Raw genomic sequence first — 24,521 nt, 5'->3', positions numbered from 1 at the left:
CATTTCTCTTCCCCTCCTTGGCTTTCAATCCAGAGAAAGAGCGAAAACAGCTATGCACAAAGCTGTAAGAGGGAGAGAGCACAACACTTACATATTCAAACTCTAGGTTTTGTTCCTCTCGATAGGGTCTCGAAGTAGATAGATAGCACGGAGAAAAACTTTTTATTTTTTATTTATTTTTTCTTTTGTTTTTTCATGTTCACTAGGTGGGGTTTGAATTAGGGTTTTGAGGGATTGATTATTCTCAAATTGAAGTTAGTGATTTTGTTTAGGGGTCAGTGGGACACCTTGTGGATTATGTTTTTGTGACAAATGAATTTGAAATTTTGTGATGTGAGTGAAGTGGGTGGTTTCTAGGGTTTGTGTCTCTGGTTTCAATGGGGAGTATGAGTGACTCAGACCGAAAACGACGTCACTTTAGCTCCTTGTCCCCAACACCTGCAGCTGCTACTGCCAAGAAACTACCCTTCTTGCCCGTTTCTGAAGATAAAAAGGTGCCACTTTTTTTTTTTTTTTTCCGGTGATTTATTTATTTTTTCCTTAATATCGGAAGCTTGTGTTTCAAATATACAATTTCTCATCCGAAACATGTCATTGGTTTTGAGTGGATAGGATTTTGTTCCTTTTTATTAACTCAAATAGTGTTTAGTCTACTCTCATGCTTTGGTTGAAAGTACATGACATGCATATGTTTGTACCGGAAGTGAAGGCTTGCTTTGAACTAGTCTAAACCTTGATTTAATGGAAAACAATGCTTTCTTTTGATCTATTTAGCTTACCCACCTAGTGAGGCACGGCTTAGTTGCCGTCGTTGTTGATCTGAACCTGGACATTTAAGCAAATGCCCTGTGTAATTTCTGCATTACTCTTATATTATATCAATATATTTTACTAATTTGTGTAATTTATGTAATCGATGATATTGTTGTGTTGTTAGAGTAATGGTTATAACTTTATGCAATGCGTTTTTAACTTTTATTTTGCTAAATTGTTTTTTTGTTTTATAATATATCAGGCTTTGAACACCTGCAAATGTATTGTTCTGACAAGTTTCAATATATGTTTCTGGCTTTGGATTCTTTGGATATAATTAATATGTTTTTATGGTTGCATTTTGCTTTGCTCATAACAATCCCTTTTCAAACTTTGAACTGGGGGGATGAAAATTATGTTGTTGTGTGGGAGGTGATGATTTATCCTGTTACTCTTTATTTGGGAGGTAATACGTATACTGGTTTAACGCTGCAAGTTCTTTTACTAAATTGGTTTGATTCTTTAATTAGCCATGCACAGGCAGGCAATTAAGGAAGATAATTTTATGCCTATGCTGGAAAATGGTGATTTAGTTTCATTTCTTAAAAAATTAATGCTTATACAATGACCGTAGATTCCATATACTCATTGGACATTGTTACCCTATTTCACCATATGGGACTTTAGTTTAATGGCGGTATAAGTCATGTATCTAGTACATAATATGCATTTTGTTTACTGATAATACACCAGAAAAACTGAGCTAATAAACTGTATCACGTTTATTCTCTTATGTTTCAGCTTGACATTGTTGTACTTCAGTATCAAAATCAAAAGCTTACACAAAAATTAGAAACTCAGAAGTTAGAGTATGTAGCTCTTGACAATAGGTTTGCTCAACTGAAGGAGAGGCAAAAGTCATATGATCCCACTTTATCACTGGTCAAGAAATCTTGGGAGCAGGTAATTGGCTCCCATTTCTTTTAGCTCATAATGTTACTCTTATATTACATGATTACTTAATTATTTATCTTCTGTAGATGGTCAATGATTTGGAGTTGTGTTCTGAACATGTGAGAGAGTCAAGTGGCAAATCAAATTATAGATTTGTATCAATCATGGAAGGTGAGATCATTTGCCCATGGCTATTACTTTTTGTGTCTTGTTGGAAGACTGATTTAACTCTTTGTTTAATTGCATGTACTGACAGTAATATAATTCGTTTTGTTCAAATAACATCTGATCCATAATTTTCTTCTTGGCGGAAAGGATTGGAAACTTACTCCCAAAGTTTCAGTTTATATAATTTAAGGAAGATTTATTGCTATCTAGTTCTTCCTATGTATATTCTATACATGTTAAATGAACTGTTAATGAAAGACCAGATCATTCTACAGAAACCAATACTTTCTCTGTGGGGTATATATACAAACTTTTAATGTAATCTTTTTTGTGATTTTTACTTTTGGTCTTTCATAAGTGTGCTATAAAAATAATACTTTCCTTGCCACATTGATATAAATTTATGGCAGAAGGCTTAAAAAAGTTAATTTTTTTGGAGTTTTTCTTTGTTCAAATGGGCAATGTGCATCTCATGCGTTGTCGCACAACAGAGTATATATAAAGGGGAATTGAATGGTTTGTGTTATGTAATTTGTGATTGTGAAACGGTATTTATAGTCTTTGTTAGAGTTCTAGATCTAACAAACTGACAGCTGTTTTGCAACAAATTCAACATCTGTCATTACACTAACGAGTAGCTCTTAGCCACTCAGGTGTATTCTATTTACAACAGAACGTATATGTCATATACACTTTCATGTATTCATTGCTTTTCAGTTAAACATAGAAATCTACTAGAGTGATCAATTGTAGGCTTACCTTCCCAAAAAACCAAGTAAATTATCACTAGGTGTCTCCATGGTTTCTTTCCTTGATGTACTTGAATTAGAGCTCTGGACCTAACAAACTGACAGCTGTTGCAACAAACATAACAGGTGTTGCAACAAACATAACAGCTATAGTAACACTAACTAAGGAGTTGCTTAGAGCTACTCAGAGGTCTATTCTACTTACAATAGAGCCTGTACATCATATACACTAGCATGTATGCATTACTTTTGTGTTAAAGATAGAAATCAACTAGAGTGATCATTTATAGGCTAACCAACTGTTTAAATTGTCACTGGTTGTGTCTGTAGTCCGCGGTCCTTTATTATGGTACTGTACCTCTATCAGAATTCATGTACCTTTTTTCTTCTAATGTTTTAATTGCATTTCTTTTTGAGTTCATTCTATTTTTTAGATTATTTAAACACAATTAAAATAAATAAAATTTGAAAATTACAGAATGAATTTTTAATCTTGCATTCGTTACAGATTTTTCAAGATTAGACTAATGTGATGGAAAACTGGAAAAATATCTTTTCAGATCTGATGATAAAAGTAGAAGCAAAAAAATATTAATTTATGTGAAGAAAGCTTTCTTCAGTTTTATATGATTTTTGACATTGTTAATAATTTCTAATGTTTAAACTTTTTAGTGCTAATATTTTTGATAAAATAAAATAAAAGGTATTATTAAAATGTGATTTTATTTCAGATTAGGTGAAAAATTGAATAAGATGTTGTCATTTTAGATTTTGTTATAAGGATAGGTAAATGTTACATTACAGTTTCTTTTACCATGTTGTAGAAATTTGTTAATTAAAAAATGGTATAAATATATGTTGATTTGAAGGATCATAAGAGGATCGGAAGGAGGGATAAAAGATCATAACTTGAGGATTGTAACTTGACTAGTAAGAGTTATGCTTATAGGAAAATCGATATTTAGGCGTGTACTTAAGTTAGAAATTACATAGACAAGAAATATAATTAATAATAAATCATAAATCATAAATATTGAGAAGGAATATATTTTACTATGAGAGGGAATAATATATTGTTTTATTTTACTATAATAATAAAATAAGAAGTATCTATGAGAGGGAAATCTTTGAGTGGCCAAAGCAAAACGAAGACAGATTGATGCATCCACCTACAAGGTCCATCACAGATGCACCCCCAATAGTTGGTCACTGTCTGTGAGATAGATTGACAATAGTGAAGGAAGGCGGTGTTAGCAATGGGGATGCAAGAGTTGGAGATGGTTGCAGAAAGTATGTTGATGGTGATGCAAGTGGTGACAACAACAATAAAAGTGTTGTGATAATGGGTTAGTTGTGATGGACAACAGCAATGGTGGGCAATGATGATGATGATGATGATGGGAATGTTGATGATGAATGCAGTCAATCAAAAATAGTCATGGGGGATGTTGTTTGGTTCTTACCAACCCTAGGGTAAAACGGTCCTTATAAACCTGATTTAAAAGGCCCAACTACATGAGTTGGGTAATTTGAATTAGGTAAGCCTGCACAAATGATTTCAGAATTGATGCAATGTACACTTCTCTTATTTCAAGAGCAAAAATTACAATCCCGAACTCTGCCACCTGTTTTTTCTCGCTTGGGTTTCCTGTACTTGCAAGATTGTGTGAGTTTGCAAGCATACTCATGATTTTGATGACATTGTCTGAAACTATGAATATTGAGACAGAATTTGTCTTCATATGTCTTTTTGGTTTCCATGAAAAATATTAAAATTATTTATATGGAGTCTTCGTCTTGGTTTGATACTAAATTACTATTTGTCAGATGTAATGACTGAAAGAAAAAAATTTAGCAGTATTAATTAGTAAATCATTTTCTGAGCCAAAAATATATTTTACTCCCAGATTTAATATTTTATATTCAATAATGGTGTACATTTATCAAATGACTAATTTTGTTAAAACATTCCCAAAAGTGAAATAATTAAAATTTAATATCTAAACCTTTTAGGACAATATCCATTATAACAATCTTCTATAAATATTTTTATAGACATGTCATAAATTTAAGTAGTTTTTACAACTTTATAAATTTAGATGGGCATGCTTAGTAATATAATGGAATATCAATTCTTTTGGGAGGAATGCTGTGGGGGTCCTTTGGTTGCAGTATTAAATCGTAAAATAACATTCCATTTCTTCTGGCCAAACAAAGACTTAGTATGATGTGCTTCCATATATATCTGTTTATGTCAATAGATTTTTACCATTTGTTGGCGTTTCCTGTCTTTGAAACCAACTATGTTCTTGGTGATCCTGACTAACAGAAGAAGGGTGGGAGCCCGGGGTAAGTGAGGGTTGCAAACCAACTGCCAGGTTGAAAAGAAAGTTGTGTTCTTTATTTAAAGTACACTGCGTTGTTTATACAGCCTATTCTTTCCATTGTGTTGACTTTTCTATTAAATGTTAAGAATGACTTGTTATTCGTTGTGTATGATGTCCTTCTTTCTAGCTTATATTCTTTCTAGGTTTGGGAAATTAGTGTGTTTGTGTGTATAATTGTTTGCCATTGACATACTACCAACTTTTAGTGTTGAAATTAGAGACAAAATTCTGTATTCTATAATGCACTACAGATTAGATACTTGAGTGGGATAAGGGTCTTGTTGCTATTGTATTTGAAATTTTAATATGCTGCATATTTTTTAATATATGGAGTACTTGGAACTATTGGTCTGGAATGATATTTGGTTATCCTTCTTCTGGTTTTTATATTTTTGTCTTTTAACTGTGCAATAATATGTCTATTTTTCTTCAAGACTACCTTGAAGTTTGAATTATTTTCAATGTATGGTGTTGGTGCTACCCCTGTTTCTGGGGATTGGATAACCTATCTTTAAATTGCTTTATTTTTTTTTTTGATATTATGTCAAACTTTATTAGTCTGAACTTTGGGAAAGTGTGTTTACTAATGAGGATCCTTTGATATGTTTGCCAGATGGTGGTCCATCTACTGTTCAGGATGTGTTTCTTAGCCGTCTAATGCAAACTGGTGCAACTGAATGTGCAACTGCATATAACTTTGCAAACCAGACTGAAGAACATCAAGAAATTATTACTGAAAAAGCTAAAAGTATTTTAAAAAATATGGCAACAGCTGTTAATAATGTTTGGGTTCTGACGGATGGATTGCATACTGCATTACTGAAAAAGCTTCCTGTGGATGGTAAGATGCGAGTGCTTGTTGTATATGATTGTTTGATTTTAGGGTTATTCTTCCAGAGCAGTCTCTGTCTTTTTGGTTACACTGCTTGTTTATAGTTTTTTGTAGGCAGAAATCATCCTCTGATCTAAATGTGAAAGTTAAAAACTTGAGATTGGAATTCAGCGAACTTCATTCAAAGCACAAGTCTTTATCAAGTGAATTCCAAATTCAGCGAGATATTGATGCAAAAAATAAAGCTGAACTTGAAAGATTGAAAGGTAAATTGTCTTTACTGTGTTTTTTTGCATTGTGTCCCCACTGAACTATGGAGTCTTGAAGTGGTTTGTATAACTGCGAAAATTATGTTGAAATCATATAAATTTCGGTGCTTTTAAAGTATAGAGAAGCCCATGTTTTTCTTTTCCCCTGTTATTTAATTAACAGAAAATTGAGTACGGATGAGATATTATTTAAATTAAAAAAAAATTTAAAAATAATAGAAATGGAATAGAGCTTTAAACTCTGAATAACATGTCTGACTGCCTCTCTTTAACATCGGAAAATCAGTGTTATCTAGATCATAAAGTCAGAAATTGCACTATGTTATGCCTTTTAGAAAACTGCCTGTGCTGGATCACAACTGGAATCTCGATTTTTTGGGATAAAATGTGTGCCAAGTAAGACTTCTGGGTCATGGGATCTGTGTATTTGTCCAGTCCTGCTCTGGTCATTTACGTGGTTCACAGGTTGTGTTCTGGTTGTTTCAGTATTCATAGCATTTTTAGTTGTCTAGTTGCGCCATTTCTCGCCTTCTAATCAAAATGGGATAAGAGAGTCATTGCAATTCTTTTGTCAGTGTTAAGTTTTTATTTTTCCTGATCAGAATGATTGTTGGGTAATACTTGAGTTATTATTTTGTCTCAATTTCAGGGCTGGGTATGTTGTCCTCTAGTTTAATGAAGAAAACTAGAAAGAAATCTATCAGAAATGTAATGTCTGTATCAATTGTTGAGTGGTTTTTTTTTTTGTCACTTCTGTTTCTTGCTTTTCCAAGAAATAATATTCCCTCCAATTAAGAAAAAAATCTGATTGTGGAACTTCGAACATCTCAATATCTAGATATTTGGGTCCTTCCTTTATCTTCATGTAGTAGTTTTTATCTTGGAGTCTTTTTGATGTATCTGAACGACAACATTCCAGTTATCACTGTGAGGAGCTTGTCTAAATTGACTAACCACACCAATTGCAAAAGTTAGAGCTGGACGAGTAATAGTGAAATAAATAAGTTTTTCCACAAGTCTCCTATCTCTCTTTGTATATGAGAAGAGCTCACTTTATTCTGCCATTCATTTTTGATTTAGATTCATAGGATTATCCATAGCTCTACAATCAATCATTCCTATTTATTTCAACATATCTAATGCATATTTCCTGTCCAAAATCACAATACCTTCTTTTTGATTGAGCCACTTCAATGCCTAGGAAGTACTTGAGACACCCATGATCTTTGGTTTGAAAGTGTTTGCACAAATGTTGCTTTAGCTAAGCAATTTTTTGTAGCATTGTTCCTTGTAGTAACTATATCATCAACAAGCACAATTGGGTAAACACATTTTCCAAGGGTTGCATGACAATAAAAGACTGAATGGTATGCTTGACTACGTTTCCTCACAAAAGTTTGAACAACGATTAAACATTCCAAACTGAGCATGTGGATATTGCTTGAGACCATAGAAAGCTTGTCTCAATTTACAAACCAACAGAGACTCCTTTTGAGCAACAAAACCAAGAGGTTGTTGAATGTAGATGTCCTTCGAATCACCATTATGGTAAACACTCTTAATTTCCAATTAAGGAAGTGGCCAATGGTGAAGAGGTGCCATAACAAGGCGATCAACCTCACAATTTGGCGATACTTTAATGGTTTACTTCCATCTACAATCAACTATCTTCTGCTTGGGTGGTAGAGGACCCAAGTCCCGTTTGTAATTATGTTTGGCTGCACTATAACAAACATGGCTTGTCACCATCCAAGATGATCAAGTGCTTTAGTTGTATCTTTTGTAATGGTAATAGAATACAACAAAGGAAATAAATGAGAAGTAGGAATGGGATAATGGTGATAACTTTGAAAAGTGTAAATAGGATGAGGATTATAGGTAGAACGGGTACTTTTCAAAGAGTAATGGGCCAACTGGAACCTTTATTATTAGTAGTCATGAGCAAGGAAAAGTAATTGTTAAACCAGGTGAATGGTTTAGACTTCATGAGCAGAGTCGATTCTTGAAGACAGGGGAAGAAAGATGTTTTTTCAAAAAAAGGTGATGCTTGTAGATGCATAATACCTTTTTGTATTAGGATAATAGGAACAATACCCTTTTGAGGCTAAAATGTTCTAGGAAGACACATGTGATGGTTCGTGCCCAGAGTTTGTCTACAGTTGGAGACATGTCATGTACAAAACACAACCAAAAGACATAGGGAGTAACATGAAATAGAGGTTCATTTGAAGATATGGCAGAATGAGGAAATTTGTTATAAAAGGACGAAGAAGGTGTTCTATTATTAAGAAAACAAGCTGTGAAACTAACATCACCTTAGGGATGATCGGTATACTAAGGCCAAGTAGTAAGGTGCATGCATTATCACACATTTATCTATTTTGTTTTTGTACTATACCGTTCTGCCGAGGTGTATGAGCACAAGTGAATTGGTGTAAAATTCCATGTGAGCTCAAAATAGCAGAAAAAGTTAGAACAAAAATAATTCTTCGGTATTATCACTTTTGAAGATTTTCATAACTTGTCCAAATTATTTTTGATTTCATTCAAGAAAGATGTAAAGATAGACAAAAGTTTTGAACAATCTTTTTCTCTACTATACAATTGTGTTGAAGTGTACGAGGACAAGTGACTTTGTTGTAAAATTCCATTGAGCTCAAAATAGCGTAAAAATTCAAACGAAAAATATTCTTTGGCATTATCACTTTTTAAAATATTCATCACTTGTCCAAATTGAGTTTTGATTTCATTAAAAGAAGATGTAAAGATAGACAAGTTTTGAACAATCATTTATTATATAAACATTAGTGATGAAGGTAAAAACATCTCTAAACCCTAAAGATGTAACACTACTTGTCCCCAAATATCAAAGTGAATGATAGAAGAAACAAATTTACATCTTGATTCATTTGTTTTTTACTCACTTTAGGACTTAAGTTTACTAAGTTGGAGAATCATTTTTTTTAATTTTGACAAATGTGTATGACCGAGATGATCATGCAAAAGCATAGGAGAAGGAGAGGCTAGGTAAGACACAAATGGCTTGGCTTGATCCCAAAATAGTACAACCCTCTGCATTCATGTCCTATGCCAATTAGTTGACCGATACCATACTTGTATATAACAACTAACTTGGCATCAAAAGTTATAAAACAATTTAGTGAGTTAGTTATTTGACATAAAGAGATAAAGGTTAAAGGGGCATGCAAGAACAAATTGAGCAAATTTGAAGTTTAATGAAGGAGAAAGGGTAACTTAACTTGCTCTTTGAGAAGCAACTTTGGATTTGTTGACTAATGTTAGGACGTAAGGAAATTTAGGAGAATAATTGGAAGAGGACAAAGAGGTTTTACCAAAAATATGATTAGAAGCACTTGAGTCAATTATCCATAGACTTTGACTTCATGTGGATTGTGAGATGCATGATCAAGCAAACTAGATCTTGGAAGATTGTAGTTGACTATTGGATTTTAACATTAAATATTTATAGTATTATATACTTTGGATTCAATTGTTTTGGATTTGGAGATGTTTGCTGTATTGTTAGAAAAGCCATTCAAAGAGTAACAATTTTCTTGAGTGTGACCCATTGGTATCAAGGATGTCCTCAACCACTACAACGTCCTCTATTGCCATGACCACCTCTTCCACAAGTAGATACCATGACACAGGCTTTAATAAATTCATGAAGATTTGTACCTGTAAGAGTTTAAACACAATGGAGTAATGCTATTGGACCTTGTCACAGGTGCCATGAATGAAGAGCAAAAGAAGAATAATTCGACTGGTTATGTGCCAGGGGAAACTGTTATGCAAGTGGTACACATGGCTAATGGGAAGGAAAACAGAGTGGTTCACAAAAGTGAGAGAAAAAGGCAACGATGTCAACACTCAACATATATGTGGGGGAATTTAAGTAATTATAAATAGGAAAATCATATCAGGGAGTGGGTCTGGAATTTGTGCGTGGTTTTCTTCTCCCTCAGGCCCATCTAAGACTTTTTCTGTTCTTCCTGGTAATTTTTTTCCAGCTTTTCTTGTTTTTGTTTCCACTATTGCTTCTTTGTGGTCTTCCTCATTCTAAGTAGATTCAGTAACATAATACGATACGTGAATTTCTTCATTCATCGAAGGTTGTTTTCATTTATGTTTGAAAATCTGGTAACATTACATTGGATCTTTCATTTGCACCGTGTCCAAGAACACCTGTGTAAAAGAGTTTGATACTAATGTTAATGAAATCATGGAGCTACTGGATAGACATGATTAGGAATATTCCACTCGATTTGAGTTAAAGATATGACCAATTCTCACTCAGTTGGTGGACAAAACTCAACTATGACTATGAACAAATCTCAATGTGTTCCATTTCGTGTACAAAACATCAAGCTAAATTTCCCCAAATTTGATGGTACAAATGTTCTTTGAGGAATATGTAAGGGATAAAGAATTCTGAGTATTTTTGTACCCTCGATGTTCAATGGTTAACAATTGTAGTAGTTCATATGGAAAAGGATGGCTATTAGATTGTTTTATCAGTGGGTTGTAAACAAATATTTTTGGTGTGATATTATGGCTCAGACTCCCAATACTCTTCTTAAGGCTTTGTCATTGGTAAAGGTATATGCGAAAAAATATAATAGCACCAAGCATTACTCCACCTATTCCAAAAGCCTTTCGAAACCTCAAACACAATCTAAAAAACCACTTCCACTATGCCTACCCCAAACCAAAAACCATGTACTAAACCTTTCAAACCAAACAATGTCAAAACAATCAACGTTGCTGAAATGGAATTACATCAATAGAAGATGATATAAACCATTCTAACATGAACATTGTTTAAGATAGAAATTAGAAGGACATTTCATTCCTTACAAAATTGAATATGTGGATTTTTTCTTTTTATGGAATTTGGAACTAAATAAAAATTTATGGTATAAATTTTATAAAATTAAATATGTTGGTGATAGAATTGAATTGCTATATGTAGAAATGATAGAGATTTGTTTCACTGAAGTGCTGCAACCCTAACCTAGATCCAAGAAGAAACCCATTTGGCCATGCGTGATTATCATTGGTGCAAATTGACCCCCCTTTTCAGCTGCAAACCCCTTGTTATAAGCTCTTCCAGGCCTTTTGAGCATTATCATCATGGAGTCATAAAAGGTTATCAGTATGTGATGTATGTTATGGTTAAATGTGAAGCCCAAAGACCACGTAGCAGTTCAGGTGGGGTTGAGTTGGATAACAACTGATTTAAGTTATAAGTTGTTTAACTAGACATTATTCACTTTACTATTTTATTACAACTAATGGTATAAAAAAATCATGATTTGAGTTGTGCATACTGTTAAATTATGTTGTTCTCTATATATTTCAGGTGTTTTGTACTTATTGTCATGTAAAGTTATATTTGATGTTGGCTCTACACAATTAATATAATGTATTGTTTTGATATGTGCACTCATGTACTTTAATTTAACCATATCTCTAGTTGTTGTAAGATCTATGCACCCAAGGGGATGTCAAGGACTAGTCATCTTGAGTGTAGGACTATATATTTGTTGGGAACCTATTAGTCGGTAACATGATAGGTTCAACAAACCTTGTTAGGATATGTTTTGATAATCTTATGAATTTGTGTGTAACTTAACCTTACAAAAATAGTTTGGAAGATGGGATTTGTATTCTCTTATGTACTATTATATAATCATAACTTTAGTTGATGTGAGATCTCCAATGTTTGCAACTGATGGAGATGTATATAATTTTGCTGTATTGAACAGGACTTGAACTCTTAACATTTATATTCTATTGTTTTGTCTTGAAAAGATTGAGGAAAAGAGAAAACAAATCTGCTTCTACTAGTCACCTATTTTATGCTTTGAAGGAAAGCGATATAAAATTTATTTCTTCTACTGTTATTGATTTACTCAGGGGAACTAGCTAGCGCTGTTGCAGAGTTAGAAGAAAGCAATCACAAACTTGCAACGCTTAAGGCTGAGAGAGATGCTGCAAAAGGGGCAGTTCTCCCAGTCTTAAATGTTGGAAGTACACACATTCCTAGTGATAAGATCAGAGATAAGCAAAAGGATTTGCAAGATATGGAATCTACTTTGAAGGAGCTATTGGTATAGTTCTTAAATTCTTTGATTTAGTTTCTGAATTTGTAGGATATTGTACCTTAATTGTTGAGTTTCTCAGGACCGAAGTTCTACTCGATTAATTGAACTGAAAAGTCTTCATGAGGAAAGAATAAGAATATTACAGCAGTTGTGTGATCTACAGGTTTGTTTCCCTTCGTGTGCTCCGTACTCCAGTATTTTAACTAGTATTTGTATCATAAAATGTGTGTATGTGCATTTTCTTTTTCTTTTTACTGGTATAACTTTTGGTGCTGAATGTTTGGATCAGAACACTTTGAAGAATTTCAAGTGTATTACTTCATCCCATGCTTACCAATTGGTTAGAGATCAGATAGAAAAGTCAAAATCAGATGTTCTGGAGTATCAGGCCTTATATGAGAAACTACAGGTTGTAACTGGTCGGTAGTTTCAGTTGTGCATTTTGATTCTTGCCCTTTTTGCTAGAATAAAATACTGATTATGAGGCTCTCCTTCCAAACCAATTTTTTGTTATTTTTTTGTAGGTTGAGAAGGATAATCTTACTTGGAGGGAGCGGGAGTGGTACATTAAAAATGATTTAGCAGATATTTTTCAAAGATCTGTTGCAGTTTCAGATTTTAGAGTTGCTCATCTACACTCTGAGATACAGAAAAAGATAGAGGAAGGAAATATGATTGAAAATAAGCTGAAAGAACAAGCAAGAGAACCAGGTTTGGATCCACCTTCCCTTTGTTGTTTAAGGTGTGCTATCTTGTTACTCTTTGGTTTTATAATTTGTGATGCCTTTGGTTTGACTTCAGGAAGGAAACAGATTATTGCTGAATTCAAATCTCTGGTTTCTTCATTTCCTGAGGAAATGGGGTCTATGCAAAGCCAACTAAGAAAATATAAAGAATCAGCTTCAGATATCCATTCATTGCGTGCAGATGTGCAGTCTGTTTCTAGTATTCTTGACAGGAAGGTTAGTATTTGTTTACTCGCACTGCACATTTTGGTAGGCACAAATTCATGGGTGCTGAACATTTGTTTTTAAATGACAGGTAAAAGAATGTGATGCATTTTCTGTTAGGGCTGCCAGTCAACTTGCTGAGATAAAGAGGCTGCATGGTGTGGTATGTTGTATTTGACTCAAAAAAAGTCATGCTGCATCAGTGTGCTTATTTGTGGTTGACGCTATATGTTGTATCAAAAACATTATTTGGTATTCTCTTTGTATTATTGAGATTTGATTTACAGGATAATATATAAGGATTATTAATTTAATTAATTTGTAAGATGTATTTCAATTGTCACTTCTGACTTAAGAAGAATGCATTTAATGAAATTGTTGCATGCCAAGTCTTATAAATGTTATGCAGGGAGATAGAGTTGATTTCCTAATTCTCCATTTTCTTTTATTTTAGAAACTTTGCTTTGCTTTTTGATGCAGTTTCAAGCTTTGAGAGAAAGCGAACAGGATTTGAAGTTGATGTTAGAAATGTTTAGACGCGAGTCCATTGATTCAAGGTTCAAGTTTCAATCAGGATTTTGAATTCATTTGATGTTCTGGTTTACATATTTTTCTTTCTGAAAAGGTTTTTACATTTGAAGGAACTTTCTGGACAAATGTTTATGAACAAATGAATTGTGGAAGCAAGTTACAATTTCTTTTTATTGTACATTGGAAAAAAATGTTAGCAGTATAGGTCTTAACAGTCCTGAATAGCAGTGCGGACTTGATGCTCATGAAACTGCTCCATTATTGTGAAATTTAGGAACAAAAGAATTGTGGAAAAAGATGAAATTTCTTTTTATTGGACTCTAGAAGAAAAGTTAGTGGCATAGTTTTATCAACGCCTGGTAGCAGAATAGGACATGATGACCATGAAACTGCTATAGTGGAATGACCATCATTCTGAAATTTTTAATACACATGTTAAAACTATGGTAGAGAGAATTTAGTCAGTGAAATAATGAGAGAATATGAATGTTCTATGTATTCATTTGAGCTGACACAAGATGTATTTTATAAGGAAAGTGGATAACTGATCCATGTTACAGTTGCACCAAACTAATGAATTTTAATTGTCACTACCAACTACTGCTATCACTGCAAGCTTAGTGTAACGACGCCCCTTTACATTCTAAGTAGTACAGACAATTTATATACACTAACATCCCCCCGTCAAGCTCAGGAATCAGAAAGAAACCTGATTTCCGGAAATAATTTTTGGTCCATCAGGAGGACACCAGGCTCTATAGATACCATGTTGAAATAAATGGTAGATGTCAAATGATGGAATCCTTGTGTGACAAGCACAAAATGGAACATACTATAAATAGAATGTAACTTGCTTTACATAGAGATGGGCATAGGCCCATATAATTATATCTAACAACCACTAACTCAATGCCTGTTGCTTTAAACATATATAGTGTTCCTTCACGTTCCTTGTGTCCATCCCTTTTATGAACGTAGAAATTTGTTGATAACTTAATAGTTAACCAAATTTATGTTCAAATCCCTACAACTTTGTGATTTCTTACGAAATACATTGTTCAGCTGAACTCCAAAGGATGTGGGAGGTATCCACCTTCAACATTAATTTCTTAAGACGCCTTAGAGCAATGAAGACAAAACCACCAATTAATCCCCTCAACTTCATGGTCTCTGGTTGTGCCAGTGGACAGGAGAGCGACAAGTTTGTTAGGAATGACCAGAGGTCAGAGATGACTGGAAACTATTTGAGCAGAGGCTGTAGAGACGGGGATGACTAAAATCTCAATGTTACCATCCAATTGCAATTTGTAGGACTTGAGTCCCACATTAGAAATGTGGGATTCTAGTATGTGATATACAAGGCCTTGAGCTCCCCAATTACGATGGCTAGCTTTTGTGGCATGGTCCTCCCAAGGTTGTTATCCATTGGTTTCACCAAGTCTCTTAGCAAGGGGTGGTAATTTTGAAATTGTAATGTTAGCTCAAAATTATCAAAGGGTTCAAATTGCTACAACCTAATTTTCATTTTTGATATGGGAAAATAGTCAACAAGCTTTTCTTACTTCAAGTCACTTCATAACCTAGGAACTTCCTGCTGATACTTTTACTAAGCCACCTAGTGAGAGCACAGTTAAGCATGTCTGCATGAAGTAGGGCACAATTGTTGCGATTCAAGCTCCAACTTTAGTGAGATTCTTAAGTGTTATATGTTAGTCTCTATTTTATTTGTTATATGTTTACAACATGTATTGTTATGTAACATCTTGTTTTATATAAGAGTCGTGAACCCAATTGATACTTAATTTTCAAAACTTTTATTTCTTTCTATTGAAATTCTTCTATCAGATTTTAATATAACAAATTTTAAAAAATAAAGGACAAACTTTTAACATGGTTGGCATTTTGGTTTAGTAATGACATTTTGCCGTGCTAGGTTCCCCAACACATGAAACAAAAATTGTGGAATACTAACAGAGATCCGTGTCTGCAGGGATGTCATGGATGCACGGGAAACAGAATATAGAGCATGGGCACATGTTCAAAGTTTGAAATCATCACTTGATGAGCACAACTTGGAGCTTCGAGTTAAGAAAGCCAATGAAGCAGAGGCCAGATCACAGCAAAAGCTGGCTGCTGGTGAAGCTGAGATTGCGGACATGAGACAGAAATTAGAATATTCTAAAAGGTTGGTCTATGCTTCTCACATTACTTACTGTAGGATGTATTATCGCAGAGAAAACATTACAGGGATAAAATGAACTGTGAAGTTATGATAAAAGTGACAGTGCAAATAATTATATAGCTAATAAGCTGTATGACTCACTTCTGAGTGGGCAACTACACACTAGCTAACAAACTCTAACAGAAGAAATGCAAGTGAAATTGCAAAAACATAAATGTTCACATCATCTTATCTCAATATTGCAATTTGTATCTGATTGCATTAAGGCTTCATGAATGGTAAGATGTTCTTTTGGTCTTCTTTCGTTTTGGTTGCTTGGTTTTGTTTATAAAAAATAAAGGTGACATTTTCTTACTTATGTTTTTTTTTATTTTTGTTGGAGATCCTGCATTAATTGGAGATATGGCCAATATATAATAAATGATTGTAAACCTCTCGTTACCAAGCCACATCTGTAGGATTGAGTTAGATTTAATATTCAGTTCTTAGCATGTGAGATTATGTTAGAGATCTTACATCGACTGGAGATATGACCAAATTATATCATATAAGTGGGTACAAACCTTACCTAATTATAGAATTGAGTTAGACTTAAAGTTTAGTATTTAAGATATTATTAGAGCTGATCATAGCGATGTTTGTTAGACTTATCGTACAACCATTTTTCAGGTCTTTCCCAATTTCAATGTTTGATATGTCCAGTTCATGCTTGTGAGGGGCTGTGTTGAATCTCACATCTACTACAAATATGACTAAATTATAATATATGGTGGAAGTCTCATCTTACCAAATTGATTTTGTAGGATTGAGTTAGGTTTAAAGTTCACTTTCTCAGAATTTAAAATAGAAATAAGAGTATTGGTTTGCAAATTTTGTTGTCATGATTGTTTTATTATGAAATTACTTGATGAAATGGGGGGATAACCAAAAAATCTCATTGTTTGTCTTGGATTTTCCTATTATTTGGGTTTTTGTTTCAATAAACAATAACTTGTTTTTTCTTAATCCTTTTCGATAACTTATAAAAGCTTTTCTGTTTATTTCTCCTAGCTTCCATTTATTGAAGCGAAGTTTCTGTCATTATATTCTTATAGTTCTTCTATCAAATTTGCTTTGGGTAACCCTCCTGATTTTTTACTACGAGACAAATATAGATTGTACCTGTTGATGTTTGTACCTTTTGAATTTGGAATTCTGCTTTTTATTTTCTCAGTTATTTGATGAATTGTTTGTGCTTTTTCAATAGACTGTAAGTTTATCTATATTTATGTGAAAACAGCTGAAGGTTTTTGTCTTTCATCTGTGTGCAACTGTATTCCCTTAATTTTGCTGTATTATTTAATTGATGGTTAACTCTATTTGTCCATATTGTTTACTATTTCAGGAAAATGTGTGATCTGTCTGATATCTTGAAGTCTAAGAACAAACAAAATGAGAACTACTTATCTGAAATAGAGGTATCTTAATGGGTTGGAATTATTTGATGCATAATGACATAGTTGAGTAATTAGTCTCTTTTGTAATTGCTTCTAGCTCTGAATATGTTTTTGATCTGTTGCTGTTGGCATTATTATCCTACAGAGTATTGGACAAGCATATGATGACATGCAAACTCAAAACCAACATCTGCTGCAGCAAATTACTGAAAGAGATGATTACAATATTAAGGTAGTTTGTCTTGAAATCACTTGCATCTTCATAATGTTGTATTCTGGCTGTTCTGCATCTGTCATTTGCTTTAACTTTTGATTCTCACTTGTTATACACAGTTGTTGTTTTCTAGAGCTTTCCCTGAAATTAATTCCCCCTCAGTTAATGTCTGTAGCCTGCTGTCATCAATAGACACAGTCTGTTCTTTCTTTTCTCAGTATACTCATTGTCCTTTGTGTATGTGTATGTATGAATGTGTTATGTGTGTATGTAATACAGCTTTAGTGCCGGACAAGACTTTTCTTTTTAAGCTGTCAAGTGCATTCATTTTATTTATATTTTAGATATGACCCTTTGTTCTGTCTGAATGGAGTGCTGTCTAATGTTATACTATCTTTGCACAATTTTGCTTATTTCCTATATAATAACGAGTTTGGTGAATGTTTTAGTATCAAAATATTATTTAAATTGTATATATCTTCGATTAAATGACTTAAATGCATGTGGTATATTTTCACACACTACGTTTTCGAAACATTATGTTTTCATCTTAATAAAAAATATATCTTCTCACATGTATACTGTACTTTTTAGTATTTATGATATCATATATCAACTTCCGCTCTCAAAGTATTGCTTGTAATGTAGCTATTAACATGTTAAGAGTTGGAAAGAAAAGGGTGAAGATAATTTCTAAGAGAAAAAGATGATTTCATTAACTATTTTGAATGTTACATCAGAGAACTTGTTGCTACTCTCAGTTTGCTGAGCAAGCTACTGAAACCAAGATTGTCAAACTATAGAGTAGAAGCATTATAAACTTGTGAGATTTTACTTCGAATAAAAATGTAGTAAAATACTTATATACTTATAAGTAACATGATAATCAATATTATATGATGTTATGAATAACATTTTATATTTTTACTGTAATATTATTATTAGTTGAGCGTATTATATACTTTTTTTAAATATTTTTTAATATTTGTCATTATATTATATATTATGCTTTACAAAGAAAAGTTGTTGGACTTAAACCGAGTCCCAACAGTACAAAGTAGCAGGAGAGGAGTAAAAGAAAACTAGAACCCTAATATGACCCAACCCACTAATTTGTAGCTTGCACCACCAGCCTTGTCTATGAAATGGAGAAGCAAAAGGAACCTGATTACTAGTTAAAATTTGATCACGATTATGATCAAAATCAGGATTCTTACCTGGGAATCACATTAATATGGAACTTTTCCAGTTTCTTTTTATTTTCCGGTGAGTGAGCTTCCCAAATCATCTTCAGTTCTTGTACGGTAGATTGGGCTAGGGCAACAAAAGAAATCGGATTATAATCGTTTAAGAGAGAAGCCAACTTCTGGTTAGAATCATATAAACATTGAATATCATTGGCAAAAATACTTTGCACCTTTAGGGTTCCCTCGTATGTTTGGTTCCACTTATTGGCATAGCAAGGCACAAAATTAGAAATAAACATTCTTCACTTTTTGTGATTATCAGATGGCACTTCACCATTATCTATCTCCCAGTGATTATAGTATACCTGACCAACAAACCATAGTTCTACTGAAGTGACCCGAACTACATCATTTTTCCTTTCAAATTTGTCTTAAGTAATATATAGTTGTTCTAACCTGGTTAGGATTGCAACCTGCTTACTGTTGCAATAGCATTCTCTCTTTTGAGGGAAGGAGAAGCAAAAGATAAAACAAGATGAATGTTGACCTACTCCTCAAACGTGGTAAAACAGCAGGTCAGTCTTAAAAAGGCTTGGGGACAGCTGGCAAACCTCCTGGAGGTACTGTGACATCACTCCATAGTGGAAGGTGATGTGTGGATTGAATGCCCTTAGGGAAGGGTATAAAAGAATAGGAATTTGTGAAGAGGTTTTAGTCTCCAAAACTGGTTGGGTTTTCTGTTGTTCAAGGAGATGCACCAGATGCAGTGGTCACTGATGATAACAACAGGGTTGGGCGGCAACAGACTGCAGCAGTCAATCACCAATGATGCTGGGATAGGTGGTAGAGACAAATAGTACCAAAATGATGATTGGAGGATAAAACTGAATGGGATATCATAGAAGTGAGTTTTAAGCCTAACTCAACCCCACAAAACCGGCTTGTAAGGTGAGGATTGCTCCCACTTATATATTGTGAACTAGTCTTATCTCTAGTCGATATGGGACTTCCAACACACTCCCTCACGTCGAGGTATATTCATCTCGTGCGTGGGACAAGAAATTAGTGGGTGGTCCGTTAGCGGCCCGATATCGGGTGGAACAAAATGTCCAAGAAAGTTCGCTAGGATAGACTTTAACCTGGCTCTGATACCATGTTAGAAATGAGTTTTAAGCCTAACTCAACCCTACAAAACTGACTTGTAAGGTGAGGATTGCTCTCACTTATATATTGTGAATTAGTCTTATCTCTAGTCGATGTGGGACTTCCAACAGGATCAAACATAGTTATTATCAAATTAAGACCAAAGTGTTTGATATTTCGATTAGCTTGCTTTAGTTAGTTGTATTTAGTACCAGAACACATAATATTACAAAAAAATTGTACAAGAGGAGGAAAAAGGACATTTTCAATCTTAGGAGAACCTGCTCCTACATAGGCTTTTTAAAAAGACAATCAATAACTTGCTTTTCTGTACCCTATATATGACTTTTCCTTACAGCAGATAAAACTAGATTTTCTAACACAATATTGTCAAAATATGTTACAAATACCTTTCTTTGAAAGGGTTTTTGTATTAGTTGAAGATAAGGTCAAATTATAATATATACACACACACACACACAAAATATCTAATTTTCATTGAGCATTTTCTAATATTCCTGAAGATCAACCGTATGGTAATATAATAATGTTTTCACTTGGATTTTTTTTATTGATTTGTCTCATTGGTGCAGCTTGTTTTGGAGGGTGTAAGGGCAAGGCAGAAGCAGGATTCTTTGCTCATGGAGAAGCGAGTAATTGAACAAGATATCCAGCAAGCAAACACATCCCTGAATTTATATGATATTAAAGCTTCAAGAATTGAAGACCAGGTAGCTGGGTCTTGATTTTATTCTTAAATTACATTTCAGATTTGACTTTGGAATCTTACTTATCCTTACTTGGTATGCAGTTGAAGTTTTGTTCGGATCAGCTTCAAAGACTGGCAGAGGATAAGCTTCAATGTTCCGTCACTTCAGAAAATACACAAAGAAGGCTGTCTGATATTAGAAGACAAACTCAACAGATTAGGGATACAGTGGTCGAATTGCAATCAAAAATTGGTAGTAATAGGGTGACGCGTATGGAGTTACAAGTAGAACTTGAGAAAGAAAGGTATTTAGTCTGTCATGTATACGATTTTTGTCAAATGTTTTTTTCACACTTCTGTTGTAACCTTGTATCTTTTTTACTAAGGTTTGCCAAGAAAAGAACAGAGGAGGATCTGGAGGTTGCTAGGAGAAAGTTTTCACGCCTTAAAGAACAGAATGAGGGCTCTTCAATAACCGAAAAGCTTCAACAGGAACTTGAAGAGTACAGGGAAATTATCAAGTGCAGTATCTGTCATGATAGGGCAAAAGAGGTATTTTTTAAGGAGATATGTCATATATACAACATTCTGTGTCTGTCTGTCTTTCTTTTTGCGCATTTATTACTTACTATAATAATGGAGAGAGATAAACACGAAAGTATCTTCTCTATAAATTGTGTATTGTATGGCATCGGTCTAAAACTCATTAGCAGCACCTTGTGGTTATGATGGTCAAGCTGATTATTGAGTTTTGCGGAAGGAGGGGTGGGGGGTGTTGTAGCTTCATATCTAATGGGTTAAAGGCTGCATTTAAGCTTTTAGAAGCAGTGATTTTAAGATTGTATAAAAAAGTGATTTTAATTTATGGATTTTCTGAAAAGCATAGGTTGTATTTTGTTTTGTTACATTAAATATTTTGTTTTGAATGTTAGTTAGGATTTCAGCCTTTTCTCTCTGCTACTCAAAATAACCAGATGTTTGATGTATTTTTTTGGTTTCCACATTTCTAATCTTTTTAAAAAAATTTAAGATAAAAAATTTAAAAGTGATATTTTTCTGAAATATAAATGTTTTGAATGTTTGTTATGATTTCAGCCTTTTCTGTATGCTACTCAAAATAACCATAAGTTTGATGTATTTTTTTAGTTTCCGCATTTCTAATCTTTTAAAAAAAATTTAAAAGATAAAATTTTTAAAAGTGATCTTTTTCTGAAATATAAATGATTTTTACTTTAAAATGATGAAACTATTCCAAAGGTGTGTGGCTATGCTTGGTCTTGCTAAAGAAGAAATAATGCTGAAGGTGATCCTTTCCTAATATAGCTGGGGAAGAATAGTGATGTTTCTGAATTAAATTTTGGAGCTAGATGAGTTTGTGTTGGATTTCTTACTGTTGTTTCTGACCTGACCTTAAAACAATACTAGTAGCCTTAGTTTTTATTGAAGACGAACCATAAAGCCACGTCCCACTTGGTGAGATATTATTCAAGAACAACGTTTTGATGATGTTATTTACTGTGAAATCCATCTTGACCACTTTCTCCCGTGTCCTTGTCCTCTTGGCCCTCTTTGTATGTATCTACCATAATTGATTTTGTACTATCCTTTTTCAGTTGGTAGTACACCGAATTCTTTTATGTAAACAATCATTTCAAATCCCATGTTTTGTTGTATGGCTACATATCCGTGTTGGTAGAGTCATTTCTACTTCTATGAAATTTTGTTTTTCTTTGAAATCCCACATTAACGATCCTAGAAAATGCTTGCATGCTATATTGGTGATTTTTAAGTTGGGTGTTGAATGACTAACACAACTCCTTTGTCTGGGCTTGGGACTAGGTATGAGACCGTAGGTGGAGTTGTAATTTTTTTAGTAAATAAATATATCCACCCTTATGATGCCTTTGTTGTGGCCTCTTTTGAGGGCTTGTTTCACATTGACTTAGCTATAAATATAACCTATAGAAATTTGAGCAGTCCTCACCTTACAAATCAGTTTTAAAGGATCGATTTAGATCCTAATCCAAATTTCTAAGAATAGGAAAGAAAAGTAGAAATTTTAAGTAGGATGTGGATGACTTAACACATAAAGCCGAAATGATCATATCTCACTGGGAAAGTAAAGAAAATAATGCAGTGGACGACTTCTCATTCTTTATGTTGGTGGCAAGTGCTCCTTGTATATAGCAACAAGCGAGCATTAAGGGAGGCCGTGGGTATTGTTCTATCTAATAAGAGTTTAGGGGGGAAACTGACACATAGATGCAAGTATGCATTCTGCTTCAACCAAATACAGTTGAAATTCCACTTGCTCCCAAAATTTTAGCAACCTTGATTTTATATGATACTTCATGTTAAGCCTGCAGAAGCTTCTCTGCAATAAAACAATATACACAATGCTCACTAAGAACTCCACAACTAATTTCACAAACGCATAAGCTTTAGGAGTTTAGGTGGGATATTTTCTTCAAAAACAATTTTCCTCCACAATCGAATACATCAAATAGAAACTTGTCTTTACCCTACTTATAAACAAATAGTAAGTGGTTTAGTGGTTTAGTGATTTAGGGTTTGAGATAAAGAAAAGTAGACTATATTTGAGTGAGTTTGAACACTCCTCTCATGTGTTCTCATATTTATATTGGTAAAATTCTGATACAATGAGTATATCAACCAAGATTCCTAGGTACAAAGATAGGTACACCTCAGGTACAACATATAGCAGTTTGCCAATACAACTACTTCCTACCTATATTTAATACAATTCTAACAAATTTTGACCCATTTGTAATTAATTTCAAATTTTATTCAATGCATTTGCTTGCACCCTAGAGCATAAGCTAATATCTTTGATTTTCTCCATATCTATATGACCATTAGCTTAATTCATTACTGTTGGATATAGGCCCTGTTTGGTTAAATTTCTCTAAATAGGAAAAGTAAATTAGAAGGTAAATTAAAAATTTCTAATAAGCTAAAACTAGTTTTAGCTGAAATCAGCTTTTGGAGAAATTAAATAAAATAAATTTCATCAATAGGCTAAATTAGGAGGTTATATATAAGTTAAAAAAAAAAGGCTTATGGGAGAAGTTTCTCATTTTCTTGCACCGGTTATATATGCTCTATTGGTTGTTAGTCTGTTTACAAATTAAGATCTAAAGAAAACCAAATCTGACTTGATGGGGTGAGAAGCTTATTTTTGTCTTTTTTTATTGTCAGGTGGTAATTACAAAATGCTACCACTTGTTCTGCTACTCATGTATCCAGAAAGTTGGTGGGAGTAGGCATCGGAAGTGTCCACTGTGTGGTACAAGCTTTGGGGCTAATGATGTGAAGTCTGTTTATTTGTAACGAGAAACATGAGGCCGGTGTTGTTTTGGTGTATGGATACCTAGGAGCTTCAATTGTATACTTATTCCCAATTGTCGAGATAAGGAACATTGGTAGCGATCAATGAGTGCCTGTCTCCATTTGGACCAAAAGTGATTATTTTTTGCTGGTACTTGATCTTACTAGTACCGCCCGTGCGCTTTTCTTTTGATGAATATGGGATTGTGTTTAGTTTAACATTTTTAATAGATAGAACTTGGAGCCATAGGAGACGTAATATTTGTTCTTTGCAGATTTATCATTATACATCTTCCAATGCCATTTGGAGAGCTCATGAAGGTTGGTATTTATACCGTGCACTTATTAATTCAAATCATGCCAAATTTCCTTTGAAGTTCACTGCAAAGCTGCCACCGACATGTCTTGCATCTCTAGTTCTTTTAGGACAAATTTTGGTTTCTGGGATCTGTACATATGTTAGATTTTAGAAGTGTCGTTCAATTTTGTTTATAACAGCCTGTAATTTGTGTAATCGTGGATGTGCCAAAATATAGTTGTAATTGATGTTGTCGAAAGTTATGAAAGCTCCATTTATTCTA

At 33.7% G+C, this 24,521-nt stretch overlaps 1 protein-coding gene across 3 annotated transcripts; it reads left to right on the top strand.

Moving 5' to 3' along the window:
• LOC114184974 (E3 ubiquitin-protein ligase BRE1-like 1) lies at window positions 1-24,521 on the top strand. Of its 3 annotated transcripts, none has more exons than XR_003604705.1 (19): window positions 1-494; window positions 1,555-1,716; window positions 1,794-1,878; window positions 5,625-5,852; window positions 5,948-6,109; window positions 12,053-12,246; window positions 12,320-12,649; window positions 12,765-12,951; window positions 13,042-13,202; window positions 13,282-13,353; window positions 13,671-13,747; window positions 15,712-15,906; window positions 17,288-17,360; window positions 17,485-17,571; window positions 20,477-20,614; window positions 20,695-20,897; window positions 20,979-21,144; window positions 23,812-24,091; window positions 24,216-24,521. XR_003604705.1 is itself a non-coding variant. In XM_028072419.1 (19 exons), exons 1-19 carry the CDS (start codon window positions 378-380, stop codon window positions 23,941-23,943), a joined length of 2,643 nt encoding a protein of 880 aa, XP_027928220.1. In that variant the 5' UTR covers window positions 3-377; the 3' UTR covers window positions 23,944-24,521. The 3 variants fall into 3 exon arrangements, 2 of the variants coding, with proteins under 2 accessions (XP_027928218.1, XP_027928220.1); XM_028072419.1 differs by having other exon boundaries at window positions 3-494; window positions 12,320-12,403; window positions 12,530-12,649; window positions 23,812-24,521; XM_028072417.1 differs by having other exon boundaries at window positions 23,812-24,521.

The sequence above is a fragment of the Vigna unguiculata genome, chromosome 5, assembly GCF_004118075.2.
Source record: "Vigna unguiculata cultivar IT97K-499-35 chromosome 5, ASM411807v1, whole genome shotgun sequence".
In the NCBI taxonomy this organism is placed as follows: Eukaryota; Viridiplantae; Streptophyta; class Magnoliopsida; order Fabales; family Fabaceae; genus Vigna; species Vigna unguiculata.
Note: the sequence above shows the minus strand (reverse complement) of the source record. Positions and strands in the feature narration are given on the sequence as shown.